This window comes from Nerophis ophidion, linkage group LG24, assembly GCF_033978795.1.
Source record: "Nerophis ophidion isolate RoL-2023_Sa linkage group LG24, RoL_Noph_v1.0, whole genome shotgun sequence".
In the NCBI taxonomy this organism is placed as follows: domain Eukaryota; kingdom Metazoa; phylum Chordata; class Actinopteri; order Syngnathiformes; family Syngnathidae; genus Nerophis; species Nerophis ophidion.
This window is the reverse complement of record NC_084634.1, coordinates 18,557,762-18,573,679: the sequence shown is the minus strand read 5'-3', so window position 1 is coordinate 18,573,679 and position 15,918 is coordinate 18,557,762. Positions and strand designations below refer to the sequence as shown.

Genomic DNA, 15,918 nt, shown 5'->3' with positions numbered 1-15,918 from the left:
CATTACAGAGAGACAGAACAGAATTGCTGACGGGTCTGCCGGCTTCCGGCGCCCCTTACAAAAAAGGTGAGAGGGGGGATGGGTGAAAAAAATAGAAGATTTAAATAAAATAAAATAATCGGTCTAAGCCTGGGCCCTGGAGAGGGGGTCCAGACTGAGGCCAAGGGAAAAAAACAACTCATAGCCATAGTACACATGCCTCTCACATGTGTGTATACGAGGGAAACATCAAACGTCAAAGAACACAAAGGACATGAAAGACATTAAAGCAGCAGATACAACCAGCCACTCCTACATATAGCTATGAATAAAAACTAAAAGGAACATACACTGTGGTGGCCTCTGCGGTGTTCCACGCCATCGTCCGCTGGGGTGGAGAGAGCATGGCCAGAGAAAGGAGGGGACCCAACAAAGCAACTAAGGGAGCCGACTCCACTCTCGGCCGCCAACCAACTCTGGGCCAGTGTCCAGTCCGCATGGATGAGCGAGGATACGTCCAGTGTTGTCTGTCTATCTGTGTTGGCCCTGTGATGGGGTGGCGACTTGTCCAAGGTGTAACCCACATTCCGCCCGATTGTAGCTGAGATATGCACAGCACCCCCCGCGACCCTAAAGGGAATAAGCGGTAGAAAATGGATGGATGGATGGGGCGTGGTGCCCAAAGATTCAAAGCCATATTATGTTATGTTAAAGGCCTACTGAAACCCACTACTACCCACCACGCAGTCTGATAGTTTATATATCAATGATGAAATATTAACATCGCAACACATGCCAATACGGCCTTTTTAGTTTACTAAATTACAATTTTAAATTTCCCCGTAGTTTCGTCTTCGAAACGTCGTGTAATGATGACGTGTATGCAAAACGTCACGGGTTGTTAGGAAGTATGAGCGCTGCGCACACACACAGCTAAATGTTGTCTGCTTTAACGGCATAATTATACATTTTTTTGGGCATCTGTGTTGCTGAATCTTTTGCAATTTGTTCAATTAATATTGTAGAAGTCACAGTAGAAAGATGGAGTTGGGAAGCTTTAGCCTTGAGCCACACAAACACACGGTGATTCCTTGTTTAAAATTCCTGGAGGTGAAACTTTCCTATGGATCAGAGGGGTCAAGCGAACATGAATCACGACGGAATGTCAACGAGCAGGTTTCGGTGAGAAAATTGTGGTTAAAAAGTCAGTTGTTACCGGAGAAAAGTTGAGCTTGTGCCGTCCATAGCTGCCGTCGACTCCCCTGAGACACTGCGCGTCAAGACACCCGTGGAGACACCCTTCCGACTATCAGGTAATGTTAAACTCACTAAAACACAAGCAACACAATAGAAAGATAAGGGATTTTCTAGAATTAACTTAGTAAATGCAGTGTTTCCCACAGGTTAGGCATCTATTTGTGGTGGTGTGGTCGGGCGGGGTGGATGGGGGTTTTCAGTGGCGGCGATGACCAAGAAGAATGCAGAGTTGGAATATAATTACAACACTTTATTTACATATTATATACATATTTATATAATATTTACATATTTATATAATATGTAACTGCAAGCTCCATTCACAGACAGAGTCCCATTGCTTTTATGAGCGGTCGAGTGAGTCAAAAGCCGGAAATGTATTTTTTGTTTTTAGTTTTTTATTTGTGGCGGCCGTAATTCTTTCGTGGCGGGCCGCCACAAATAAATGAATGTGTGGGAAATCCTGAAATGTGTCTAAAAACATCGGAATTCGTCCCAATGCAATCGCGTTTTTTTTTGTTTGTTTTTTCTAGTCCGTCGCTATCAATATCCTCAAACACGAATCTTTCATCCTCGCTCAAATTAATGGGGAAATTGTTGTTTTCCCGGTCCGAATAGTACTTTTTGTTGGAGGCTCCCATTAAAAACAATGTGAATATGTGAGGAGCCATCAACCATGTGACGTCATCGTCTGCGACTTCCGGTAGAGGCAGGGCATTTCTCTTAGCACCGAAAGTTGCAAACTTTATCGTGGATGTTCTCTACTAAATCCTTTCAGCAAAAAATATGGCAATATCGCGAAATGATCAAGTATGACACATAGAATGGACCTGCTATCTCCGTTTAAATAAGAAAATCTCATTTCAGTAGGCCTTTAATTGCAGCCAACTTTGTGACGTCAGGCTTGACAATGATGCGACGAGTCCTCCAGAGCGACAGGAGGCGCACTCTGCTCCACTGTCGTCGGCGTCCCGGTCCTGGGAAAGCGCGAGAGAGGGCTCCTCTTCCTGCTCCAGTCAACACATCGGCTTTTGGGAGCACAATAATAAGTTGAAGCTAACAGGCTAAGGGCGGTTTGTCACGGAGAAAAGGCGACATTAGTTGTATTTTTTAACTCCGTCTTCCCCGACGGAGCCACTTTTTATGTTTGGCTTCGGCCGACGCTCCTGAGTGTGTCGGCGTGTGCGCTGCGCCAGGTGTCGGGCCACAGGAGGGGGAAATATGTCCCCTTTTTCATGGAGGTAAATATGTCTTTAAATGAAGTACTAACTATCTACACCTTCTCTTTTATTCAATTTGTTTGTCTTGCTGGCCTGCTATTGCTCTCCCCTGTCATGTTGACTTGTTTATTGTATTCCGTAATGCAGTGTTTTTCAACCTCTTCTGAGTCAAAGCACATTTTCTTCTTTGTAAAAATCTCGACGCACACCACCATCAGAAAATATAAAAAAATGAAACTCGGCAGCCGATAATGACAGTAAAAAGTAATTCTCGCAAATGTTGGATATGAATTCATCAATAAACAACCATTCATCAACATAGCTCTTTACCATGAATTGATTAACGTGCACCCTGACTTAAACAAGTTGAAAAACTTATTTGGGTGTTACCATTTAGTGGTCAATTGTACGGAATATGTACTGTACTTAGGGATGAGCGATAATGCCTTTTTTTAATATCGCGATATTTTTAGGCCATATCGCGATGTACGATATTTATTACGATATTTTGCCTTGGCCTTGAATGAACACTTGATGCATATAATCACAGCAGTATTAAAACATTCTTCTTCAAACTGCATTAATATATGCCACTTTTAAAGGCCTACTGAAACCCACTACTACCCATCACGCAGTCTGATAGTTATATATCAATGATGAAATATTAACATTGCAACACATGCCAATACGGCCTTTTTAGTTTACTAAATGACAATTTTAAATTTCCCGGGAGTTTCGTCTTGAAAACGTTGTGTAAGGATGACGTGTACGCAAGACGTCAGGGGTTTTTAGGAAGTATGAGAGCTGCGCACACACACAGCTAGAAGTCGTCTGCTGTAACCGCATCATTACACAGTATTTTGGAGATCTGTGTTGCTGAATCTTTTGCAATTTGTTCAATTAATATTGGAGAAGTCAAAGCAGAAAGATGGAGTTGGGAAGCTTCAGTCTTTAGCCGCACAAACACACGGTGATTCCTTGTTTAAAATTCCTGAAGTTGAAACTTTACTATGGATCAGAGCGGTCAAGCGAACACGAATCACGACGGAATGTCAACCAGCAGGTTTTGGTGAGAAAATTGTGGTTAAAAAGTCGCTTCTTACCGGAGAAAAGCTGAGCTTGTGCCGTCCATAGCTGCCGTAGACTCCCCTGAGAAATTGGCATCAAGACACCCGTGGAGACACCCCTCCGACTATCAGGTACTGTTAAACTCACTAAAACACTAGCAACTCAATATAAAGATAAGGCATTTCTCAGACTTTTCCCAGTAAATGTGTCTAAAAACATCGGAATCCGTCCCAAAGCAATCTGTTTTTTTTTTAACTTGTGTTTTTTTTTTCTTTCTAGTCCGTCACTATCAATATCCTCAAACACAAATCTTTCATCCTCGCTCAAATTAATGGGGAAATTGTTGTTTTCTCGATCCGGATACCTCTTTTTGTTGGAGGCTGCCATTAAAATCAATGTGAATATGTGAGGAGCCATCGTCTGCGACTTCCGGTAGAGGCAGGGCTTTTCTTAGCACCGAAAGTTGAGAACTTTATCGTGGATGTTCTCTACTAAATCCTTTCAGCAAAAATATGGCTATATCGCAAAATGATCAAGTATGACACATAGAATGGACCTGCTATCCCCGTTTAAGTAAGAAAATCTAATTTCAGTAGGCGGAATAAACTTTCATGCAGAGAGGGAAATCACAACTAATTCAATTGACTAAAAGTGTATTTATTAAAGTTATTAAGCAATGGCACAAACATTCAAGTCATTTCCAAAACATAAATTGCAAGATTGTCAGAGACATTTTAAGTTTCAAATAAAAATGAGCTGCATAATAGGAAATCAAATAGTATTTGTCCTTCACTATGTGGTATGTTACTCAGGTTATGACATTTTCTTCATACTCTAGCGAGTGACTTTACAAATGATGCTACATATTAACAGTAATTCGACTTTTTATAGCAACGCCTTTCCCCCACACACTTGACAAATTACGGTTGTCTGTTCGACATATTCCCACTTGAAGCCAAACCACCGCCAGACGATGGATGGAAACCCTGCTGTTTTTATTGGGAATTAAGTCTTCCTTCATTTGTTATCAGATCCGCACCATCTTTCTCTCGCACGGCCACGTTAGCAGCTAACGTTAGCCACGCCGCTACCTCTCTGCCCTGCGAGGGCGTGTATGTGACGTGTGACATGACAGTTTGTGACGTATGTAAGAATGTGCGCCTGCTTGTCTGCAGGAAGGAGAGACAGGAAAGAGCGAGGAGAGCCTGAAGTGTACGCCCGCAACTAAAAGTCCTGCGTGAGAAATCGAATACTCGAATATTACGATATAGTCATTTTCTATATCGCACAGAGACAAACCCGCGATATATTGTATATATCGATATATCGCCCAGTCCTAACTATACTTTGCAATCTACTAATAAAAGTCTCAATCAATCAATCAATCGTGTCAAAGTAGGTGTACTGTCAGGACCTGTCACATCACACCGTGACTTCTTTGGAGTATTTCTGTATAGTGTTTTAGTTCTTGTCTCACGTTCCTATTTTGGTGTTGATTGTCATGGAATGTACGAATTTACTTTGTGGGCGCCGTCTGCTCCATACCCTGTAAGTCTTTACTGTCGTCCAGCATTCTGTTTTTGTTTCCTTTTGCATAGCCATCCCTAAACTTCAATGCCTTTTCTTAGCGGCACTTGCCTTTTGTTTATTTTTGGTTTGAGCGTAAGATACCTTTTTACCTGCAAACCATCGTTGTCGTTCCCGTCATCTACAAATCAATTAGCTACCTGCTGCAACCTACTGATATGCCGTGCTGGAGACAGTACAGACACTCAACAATGGCACATTTGCGGATTATAATTACCGGTTTGCAAAAAATATTTGTAACCCAATTAGTTGAAATTACATAATCTCCCACGGCACACAGAACGATATCTCAAGGAACAATAGTGTACCGCGGCACAGTGGTTGGAAAAACACTGCCGTAATGACACGATCATGTGGGTGTCTTATTTTGTGGAGCTCTCCACTACTCCACTTTTCGTAAGACGAATAATCGTCATGATTTTTACCGGTGTTGCTCTTCCATATTTCCAAATAGGAACCCTTCACAAGCTTCCCTCTATGTGGTTTTGTGTGTGTGTGTGTGCGCGCGCACAGCATTCCTGCATGCAGTCAACTGCTTGTTCAGGTCTAGGTTTTTGCTGCAGTCCAGGCACTTGCACAAAGACCCCCTCTGTCTAAGTCGGGCACACGGACCTCTCTTGCCACTGGGGTCGCACCTTGAATTGGGATCCAAAATCTCTTCTGCCACGAAGGCAAGACAGCACACCTTCCTATTTCAAGAGGAGCAAGCTTATGTTTCGCCACAGAAGTGCTAGGAAGGCAGTGGCAAGCGTCACACCTGTTTAACTCGATTTTGCTTCTCACGACCATAAACATTATAATAGGGAGGAAAAAAACTATTATCGTGCATGCAAATTCCTGAGCTTGTAACTATGAAATGGACGAGTAAGGACCACGTCGACTCGATGTTTGGGATCTCACCATGGTTGCTACTTTTTATTTGACATCATGGTAGTAAACATGATCAATAATCACTGAATTGCGCACAAAAAGTAAGGCATCACCGCGGACGAAGTTAGCCAATAAAACGGAATTCGCTGTTGAACGCAGAATATAACGGAAATTGAAAAAATGTAAGTGAAATGCTGTCGTGAGGAAAATAAACAATTGTTTGGGAATAGTATGTCCGGGACCACTCATTCATCCCCGAAACACATACTGAACTAAACAAGCAACTAAACTAAAAAGCTAAATCTCGCAAGAACAATCCATACGCGCATAACACACCTCATCTGCTTGTGTTGTTGTTGATGACATCACTGATCAATGTACAAATGATCAGATACAAAGGATAGACGTCGCAACTTGTAAGGCTCTCTTTTCTTTCTTTTTTTAAGCAGCCTTAAGTCATCTTCTTACATGTCAACCTCAGAACAGCAGAACATTTCCTCCCCCCTTCACAGTAACAGCGCTGTGCAAAACATCCGGTCTGACTGCGCTAACAAAATAAATGTTTCAAAAAGTACCTTACACAAGCATCATGTTTCTTTAAAACACGTGTTGATTCATTTACATAATAATTGTGCTTTGACTTAAAATAATGGTCGAAATTGTCCAAAGATGTATTGTAAATGTCAGGATGACAAACATTTAATTAAAGCCACAAAAAGCACACCCAATTGTGGTAAAATAAGTGTAAATGATTAAAAAACGGAATTCAGAGCAATTTAAATGGAAAAACTGAATGTTCTATTGCTATTATTTTAATTTGTTGTTACTATTATTATTTTACTTGTTAGCTGTTATTCATTTATTTATGCCAGTTATTTTACATTATAATTAAAGTTGCGTTTGATGATACAATAAATACTCATGTTTATTTAGATTAATGAACAATGTGTGTTTTCGTAAATGGGTTTTCATTGATCTGTCAAAAAGGCTTTTGACTGTGTACTTATTGTCATAATTTACCATACCAACTTATCAAGCCCTTTAACAACTACCACGGATAAAAAAAAACAACAGGCTGTACACGGCGAACAAATAATATAGAAAAGCAAAGGCATAAACACTAAAACATAAGATGTAAAACAAAAGAAAAATGTATTATTAATTTTAGTATTACTATTTTAAAAAGATCAAATGAAAAAAAAAGTCTTATTAACAATGAGTTAAATCAAAGGCAGCTCAAAATAAAAGAGTTTAAAGTCTTATACCGGGTTGAAAGTCAGTAACTATAAGTGGGTTTTAAGATGGGACAAAAGTGGTCAAAGAAGAGGCCTGTCGCACATAAAGAGGCGGATCGTCCGTAGAGTTTGAGGCCCTTTTCCTCTGAGCTTGGGCTTCATTTTCAGTAAATCCAGATAGCTCAGCTGACCTGAGGGTGGAGCAGCTCAGAGACATTTATCGCGCTTTGTAAGCATTTAAACATGTCAGTATGTGAAACAAGAATTTAAATTGATGCATTGTAGTAAGAACTAATATTTTGGTTACTTTAGGGTTGTGCCGATCCGATATTATGTCAAATAACAGCATAAAAGCAAGTATTAAATGTTTGCCTGGAAAATGTCTGATACAAACAGTTCTGCATAGCCAGTTAACGTCTAAATCTCCTCCAATAAGCACACAATTTTGGTATTTTCTTGTATTTTGGTGAAGTCATTTACAAAAGGTAAACATGGTAGGCTAAAAGCCACTAGGAGCTGGCAGCTACGCAACAGCTGAGCACACAAGCGCGTACAAACTGGACATACGTAATACATGTTCCGGATTGAACAGTATTGCAGTCTAAAACAGCACATTTGTAAATATAAACAAGAATCAAATAATTATAGTTTTATATTATTTACAGATGTAAGGCCAGAGCGCATTAGAAAGTATCTAGTAACAAACGTGTCTGCATCATTCAAATTACTGTCATGAGTTTAACTTAAAACATTATTGTGACACTAGGTGTTGCAAAGAAAACAAAAAAACAATTACCACTCCACTGCAACTTAAAGACAGCATTCCAGATAGGTTTTTCGTACCTGCCATTGTTCTCTGTTTGACTGGTTTAACTGAACTTGATCAAGCTTTTTCTGACATTCCACAAATGTATTGTGATTTGTGCTGTTATCGTATCAACCAATACTCAAGGCTCCAATATTGGTATCATATCGGAAGTGAAAAAATGGTGTCGGGACACAACAAGTTAGTTTATGTAGCTGCAGTACATGCCAGGGTCAGACAAACAAATACAACACGTATTTTACAATACTTTTCTGGTAGAACAGCTGAGTAGAGTTGCACCCTGTATTTTTGTTTTTACTTTGCTCATCATGGGTTTCAAACCTTTATCGACTCAATGGACATTATTGAATTCTGTGTTTTTTAAAGCTGATTGTCCAGCATTTTGCTTGTTTTGTTGGCCATTCATTTTGGTTGCAGGAATTACTAAGGAACATATTTGTGAAGTGAAGTGAATTATATTTATATAGCGCTTTTCTCAAGTGACTCAAAGCTCTTTACATAGCGAAACCCAATATCTAGGTTACATTTAAACCAGTATGAGTGGCACCGGGAGCAGGTGGGTAAAGTGTCTTGCCCAAAGACACAACGGCAGTGACTAGGATGGCGGAAGCGGGAATCGAACCTGCAACCCTCAAGTTGCTGGCACGGCCACTCTACCAACCGAGCTATGCCGCCCCACGTTATTTCACTATAATCTTCATAGTTGAGTTTATTATGTTGAATGATATTCTTATTGGACTATATATGTTGTTAAAAGCAAGCACAGATATGTTTGTTTCCCCACCATTATTGATATGAAGGAATGCATTATGGGCAGCATCTACTTCACAATATGTTTGATGTGTGATTGCCTCTTAGGGTTTGGCCTGCCCTGGTGTTGCTTCTCCTCCCTGGGGCCGTCGCTTCCGAAGAAGTGCCTTCGCTTCTGGACGGCTGGCGAGAAGTGTGGTTCCTTCGCTTCCTCGTCAACCTGCTTGGCTACTCCACCATCATCATCCCTGGCTTCCTGCTTGTTAGATACTTCAAACGCGCCAACTACTTGGAGACAGGTGTGGCCCGCCGCTTCTGTTGCACTTTTTTAGTCCACACCTCATTCCGTTTGTTCTTGGCGTCTTCTCAGGTAGCGGCGTTTTCTATCCCATCATCAAGACCTGTGTGTTTGGCACCGAGGCGGGATTGTTGGATGACGCGTCCGTCACCTCCAGGAGCGAGGGGGATTCAGTCTCGTCGCTGAGGCAGACCTTCCGGTTGATCTTTTGTGCTGCTGGACTTCAGGTGAGGATCCTCCTGGTAAATCCACAAGCAAACTTAAATCGACAGTAGGTAATCCTTTTATGGTCGCATCCTGTTTGCACAGATCCAGGCAGGGCTGTTGAATGTTTGAGTTAGCTAAGTGTGAGTTTGCTTACCTCAAACAATCAGTAAGTTTCCATGCACTAAATTTGTCTGATTTCTCAAACAATTTGGCTCAAAATAATTAGGGATGGGTACCGAATTCAATACTTTAATAGACACCAACCGAAATCCCGTCAGTATTACCGGTTATCAAATCACATAAAATCAAACGGTGTCAAATTTCAATACCTTTGTTGCAAGTGATGTAATGTCCTGTTGCAGACTTGTCACGTCCGGTTGCACACTAAGCACCAACTTGCATTAACGATCACTCAAGCAGCACTCAGGGCGGACTGAGTACCTGTATTGATTCTCAGGTAACCTGTAATTATTACTGTAACGGGTCAAATCCCTACAGTATGTACAACACATGGAAACACCTTAATCTGGTAAAGTTTGACTTTTGAACGATCAGATTAAAACATGTACATTATGCGATTGGAAACCAGTTTTCTCTGGCATGTGGGCGTTATTAGCACGTCCAATATCTGTGGTCGCGCTTTACTTTTTTGTTGTTTTTGTCATTGTTTACAAACTCAGGGCTGTAATTGCAAAAAACAAAAGGATTTATATCAGAGTCAATGGTAGTGAATAATTTAAGAAATGTATTTTGTATTTTTACAGCATTATCCTGTGTTTTAGTTTAATTAAGCGTCAGATACCTTTTTACCTGCAAACCATCGTCGTCGTTCCCGTCATCTACAAAGCAATTAGCTACCTGCTGCCACCGACTGATATGCCGTGCTCAAGACAGTACAGACACTCAACAATGGCACATTTGCGGATTATAATCACTAGATTGCAAAAAAATATTTTTAACCCAATTAGGTGAAATTACATAATCTACCACGGCACACAGAACAATATCTTAAGGAACACTAGTTTGTCTCGGCACAGTGGTTGAAAAACACTGCCGTAATGACACGATCATGTGGGTGTCTATTTTGTGGAGCTCTCCACTTTTCCTAAGACGAATAATCGTCATGATTTTTACCGATTTTGCTCTTCCATATTTCCAAATAGGAAATACTTAGAACTAAAATGTTCAATATCTTTCAATGATTAAATTTTCTCATCACAGATGTAATCAAATATATATAAGGGGTGTGGGAAAAAATCGATTCGAATTTGAATCGATGTTTTTTTTTTTTTTTTTTAATCAATCCAACAAAACAATACACAAACAATACACAATACACAAACAAAACAATATCTTTTTCACAAAGATAAAATAAGTCATATTTTTGGTTCGTTTAATAGTTAAAACAAATTTACATTATTGCAATCAGTTGATAAAACATTGTCCTTTAAAATTATAAAAGCTTTTTACAAAACTCTACCACTGTGCTTGCATGTCAGCAGACTCAGGTAGATCCTGCTGAAATCCTATGTATCGAATGAACAGAGAATCCTTTTAAATCAGGAAAAATCGTTTTTGAATCAAGAATCGTATTGAATTGAAAAAAAAAATCGATTTTGAATCGAATCGTGACCCCAAGAATCGATATTGAATCGAATCGTGGGACACCCAAAGATTCGCAGCCCTAATATATAAACATATATATATATGTATATATATATATACATAGATATAAAATATACATATATAGATATATACATATACAGATCTATAGATATTTGTAAATCAATATATACAGATATATATATATATATATATATATATATATATATATATATATATATATATATATATATATATTAGATTTTAGGCCATGTCACCCATCCCTAATATCTGATGAAGACAAACTTAATTTGTATATGTCATGGCCATGTGCTCATACTGTATATTTTCTACCCATAGTGTGCATATAATAAAAATATACAGTGGGTCTGGGTTAGTTTATGCTCCATCCCTCACTTAAAGTGTGAGTGAAGAATGCACTACAGTCCTGATAAGACAAACAGAGAAAAAGATGATCCAGTAGATGCTCACAGATGTCCCACTCCTTAATGCTTCAGTCACATGAGGCAAAAACTAACCAAGGCCTGCTGTGAATGAGTTAATTTAAGTGTAATTCCCAGCCGTGCATCTAACCTCACGATAAACCTGGATGGTCATTTACAATGTCTACCATCGATGTCTCGGCCCGCCAGGCTTCGTACCTGACATGGGGGGTTCTGCAAGAGCGGGTAATGACGCGGTCCTACGGCGCCTCGTCCACAGACGAGCCCGGCGAGAGATTTAAGGACTCCCAGTTCCTGGTCTTCATGAACCGCATCCTGGCCTTGACCGTGTCGGGCCTGTGGTGTGTCCTGTTCAAGCAGCCTCGCCACGGCGCTCCCATGTACAAGTACTCCTTCGCCTCGCTCTCCAACATCATGAGCAGCTGGTGCCAGTACGAGGCGCTCAAGTACATCAGCTTCCCCACGCAGGTCCTGGCCAAGGCCTCCAAGGTCATCCCCGTCATGCTGATGGGCAAGATCATCTCCAGGAAACGCTACGAGTACTGGGAGTACCTGACGGCGGCGCTGATATCGCTGGGCGTCAGCATGTTCCTGCTATCCAGCACGGCCGGCAGGCACCCGTCTACCGTCACCACCTTTAGCGGCGTGCTCATCCTGGGCGGCTACATCGTCTTTGACAGCTTCACGTCCAACTGGCAGGACAACCTGTTCAAGTACAAGATGTCGTCGGTGCAGATGATGTTTGGCGTCAACCTGTTCTCCTGCCTCTTTACCGTGGGCTCGCTGCTGGAGCAGGGGGCCTTCTTCGACTCACTGGCCTTCATGGCGCGCCACTCGGAGTTTGCCTTCCACGCTGTGCTGCTCTCAGTGTGCTCGGCGTGCGGCCAACTTTTCATCTTCTTCACCATCAACCGCTTCGGCGCCGCCATCTTCACCATCATCATGACCCTGCGCCAGGCAATTGCCATCCTCCTTTCGTGCTTCCTGTACGGCCACGCCGTCGCCATTGTCGGCGGATTTGGCATCGCCATCGTTTTCCTCGCTCTCTTTCTGCGAGTGTATGCCCGCAACCGCATGAAGTCGGGCCGGCGGGCGACACCGCTGCCACCGGCACAGAACGCGTAGCACTCACTCTGAACTGGGAACTGAAACCACCCTTTTTCGTGGTGCTTTTTCTGGGTCGAATTCTTTGCTTTTATTTTGAAGGGTTCACTTCACATTCATCGTTTTATGTTTTCTTTTATTAGGTACTGAAAGGGATTTTATTTAGACCCCAGGTGCCTCCCAGGGTTCTATTTCACGACCTGCCTCATGTTCGTCTTACCAAAACACCACATGTGGCCAAGTGTAGTTACTGCGTGTGTTTTTATTGTTGTTGGCCCATTTAACACTGAAGACTTCAACAAAACAGTCACACAATATTCGTCTTTGTGTCACAGTTGCCGCACGTCGGGGTGTGCAAGGATCTTTAACACTTTTAAATAACAAACTTCTAACGCTCCAATACAAGAACTCCACTAATGTTTGCATTTTATAAAAGGCGATCATTTTCCAGGACTAAAAAATTAGGGATGGGGTTTGAAAATCAAGCAAATGCACTACTTGGCTGCGGCCAGAAGAGGCGCTGTTGATTCACGTTCAACTAGTTTGTGGTGTGAAGAAGAACTGATTCACGTTCAACTATTTTGTGGTGTGAAGAAGAACATGTTATTCAAAATTGAGCTCTGTATCCAATATTGGTATGGAAACAACAGTTCAGAACATTCAGATTGAGATCTTCCCAAACTACAAAATCATGTTTTGTTCACTAAATTGTGTACTTAAATATTTGGACACAAGAACAGTTTGTACGTGCCACCTGGTGACCAAAATAATATTGTCAGGAGTTGTGTGCGTGCGTGTTTGACTGCTTCATATTAATAATGCTTGTGATGAATGGTGTGTGTGTGTGTGTGTGTGTGTGTGTGTGTGTGTGTGTGTGTGTGTGTGTGTGTGTGTGTGTGTGTGTGTGTGTGTGTGTGTGTGTGTGTGTGTGTGTGTGTGTGTGTGTGTGTGTGTGTGTGTGTGTGTGTGTGTGTGTGTGTGTGGAAGGACCCACAACTCATGAAAGGAAATGCAGTGTCAATCTCATTTAAAATGGTGACAGAATTCAGAATAAAATACTTATTAACTTAAAAAGCTTCATGTCTCACTATCTGCCTTCTTATTTTAATGGAATGTTGATTCTTGGGTTTACTGTATCGATGTGTGGATTTGGCTTGTGGTGTCAAAGGTTAATTACAGCACAAAATAGCTTGTCTTACAAGAGGAAATGTTGGAATTGTTCACAATTTTAGAGGCATGAAGTTGACGTATGGAACATTTTTTTTTAAATTGGTTTATTTTTTGGAAAATAAGGATGGGAAAAAGTTACTGGAATATGACAACTAAATCACTAGAGACAAGTTTATATATTTGGAAAATTTAAAAACTACAAAAATAGAAAAAAAAAGTCTAGTATTATGAGAATAAAGAGAATTTTAGGAGAGAAAGTCATGTTATGAGGAGGAGTGAAAATAAGAATTTCAGAAGCATGAAGTTGAAATATAATGAAAAAAAAGTAGCATTTTTTGGGAAACTGGGTCAGGAAAAGTTATATTACAAGAATAAAGTCAAAATATAGAGTTGAGATATTATAATACAAGGAAAAAAATGGTCAAATATTTGAAAAATTTAACCGCAGCAAAACAGCATTCAATGTTATTTTAAGTAGGATAAAGTCATAGGAAATACTTTGTACACTTACGAGTAAGGTTACGTGATTTTCAAATATTTAAAGTCTTAATATTGTGAGGAGAAAAGTCATTTCAGAAGCAAAAAAGTTGCAATATCATGTAAAAATATATATGTATTTCGAGTTGTATTACAAGGGGAAAAATTGAGGCTGCAATTATTTTGGGGGGGGCGGGGAATTATTTTGGGAAAAGTTATAATATTACGATAAAGTCAAAATGAAGGGATGAGATCATGATACGAGGAGAAAAAAATTATACGACAAAAGATGACATTTTTGAAAAATTCGACAACAAAAAATTAAATTTTAAAGAGGATACAGTCAATAAGAAAATATGTAATCTTACAAGAACCAAATGTTGGACTTTTACGTAATTATAGAAGTACAAAGCTTAAATATGAACAATTTAAAATTGGAATATTATAGGAGAAAAGAATTCGGTAAATGTTTTGGGAAAATGTTATATTACGAGAAAAACTCACTTGATAAAATTCAAAATATTTGAAAAATTAAATACCAGCAGGAGTAGGATAAGTCATAGTATTTTGGATTTTTTTTTTTCCAAAATATAATGTCATATGAGGAGAGAAAAAATAATTTCAGAATCCTGAAGTTGAAATATTAATTAAACAAATATTTACTCTAAATATTTGGGAAAAAATTATATTATGAGGATAAAGTGTTAATATGAATTTGAGGTCATAGCAATACAGGAAAAAGGTGTATAAGAAAAAAGTAAAAACTATTTTTTTAAATACTAATAGTTTAAAAGCATAAAATTGAAATTAAAAATATTTTTTGTTGAAAAATAAAATGTGGATTTTTGAAAATATAGGATTGTGAAAAAGTTCTAATATTACTAGAGAAAACTTGAAATGTGCCCTGCGAGGACATAGCGACTTGTCCAGGGTGTACGCGGTAGGAAATGGATGGATGGAAAACTTGGAATATAGCTACTATATACAACTTGAAATATTTGGAAAATTCAAAACAGCAAATAAAGTTATAGAATTAAGAGAATAAAGTTGTAATTTTACAAGGTATAATCTTATGATGAGAGAAAAGAGAAGCATTCAATGAGGTAAATAAAGTGAGGATGACACAAAAAGGGGCAAATACATTATTTTCAAAGCAAAAACAGGTGAAATATTACAAAGTTTGATGACTGATTCCTCCAGATTTACAAAACCCAAAACCAGTGAAGTTGGCATGTTGTGTAATTCGTAAATAGAAACAAAAATATAATAATTAGCAAATCCTTTTCAACTTTAATGTAATAGAATAGACTGCAATGACAAGATATTTAATGTTCGAACTGAGGAACTTTTTTTTTTGTGCAAATAATCATTAACTTAGAAATTAATGGCAGCAACGCATTGCAAAAAAAGATGGCACAGGGGCATTTTTTACCTCTGTGGTACATGACCTTTCCTTTTAAAAACACTCAGTAAACGTGTGAGGAGACCAATTTTTGAAGCTTTTCTGGTGGAATTGTTTCCCATTCTTGCTAGATGTACAGCTTAAGTTTTAGGCTTCATAATGCGCAACACATTTTCAATGGGAGACAGGTCTGGACTACAGGCCGGCCAGTCTAGTACCTGCACTCTTTTACTATGAAGGCACGCTGTTGTAAAATGTGGCTTGGCATTGTCTTGCTGAAATAAGCAGGGCTGTCCATGATAACGTTGTTTGGATGGACTTAGACTTAGACAAACTTTAATGATCCACAAGGAAAGTTGTTCAACACAGTAGCTCAGTTACTATGATGGAGAGTGTAAGGAT

General features: G+C 39.6%; 1 protein-coding gene across 1 annotated transcript; it reads left to right on the top strand.

Annotated features, from left to right (window-relative positions):
- The first annotated feature begins 2,186 nt into the window (after positions 1 to 2,186).
- slc35b2 (solute carrier family 35 member B2) lies at positions 2,187 to 13,419 on the top strand. The gene is made up of 4 exons (XM_061886891.1): positions 2,187 to 2,477; positions 8,901 to 9,091; positions 9,163 to 9,317; positions 11,553 to 13,419. The coding sequence occupies exons 1-4, from the start codon at positions 2,458 to 2,460 to the stop codon at positions 12,486 to 12,488; spliced, it is 1,302 nt and encodes a 433-aa protein (XP_061742875.1). The 5' UTR covers positions 2,187 to 2,457; the 3' UTR covers positions 12,489 to 13,419.
- Positions 13,420 to 15,918: the final 2,499 nt, after the last annotated feature.

Excerpts from the sequence above, each read along its gene's own strand:
- slc35b2 (XM_061886891.1), top strand. The coding sequence starts at position 2,458 with ATGTCCCCTTTTTCATGGAG. Across the intron at positions 9,092-9,162 it reads CGCCAACTACTTGGAGACAG|GTAGCGGCGTTTTCTATCCC; the intron begins GTGTGGCCCGCC and ends GCGTCTTCTCAG. Across the intron at positions 9,318-11,552 it reads TTTGTGCTGCTGGACTTCAG|GCTTCGTACCTGACATGGGG; the intron begins GTGAGGATCCTC and ends TCGGCCCGCCAG.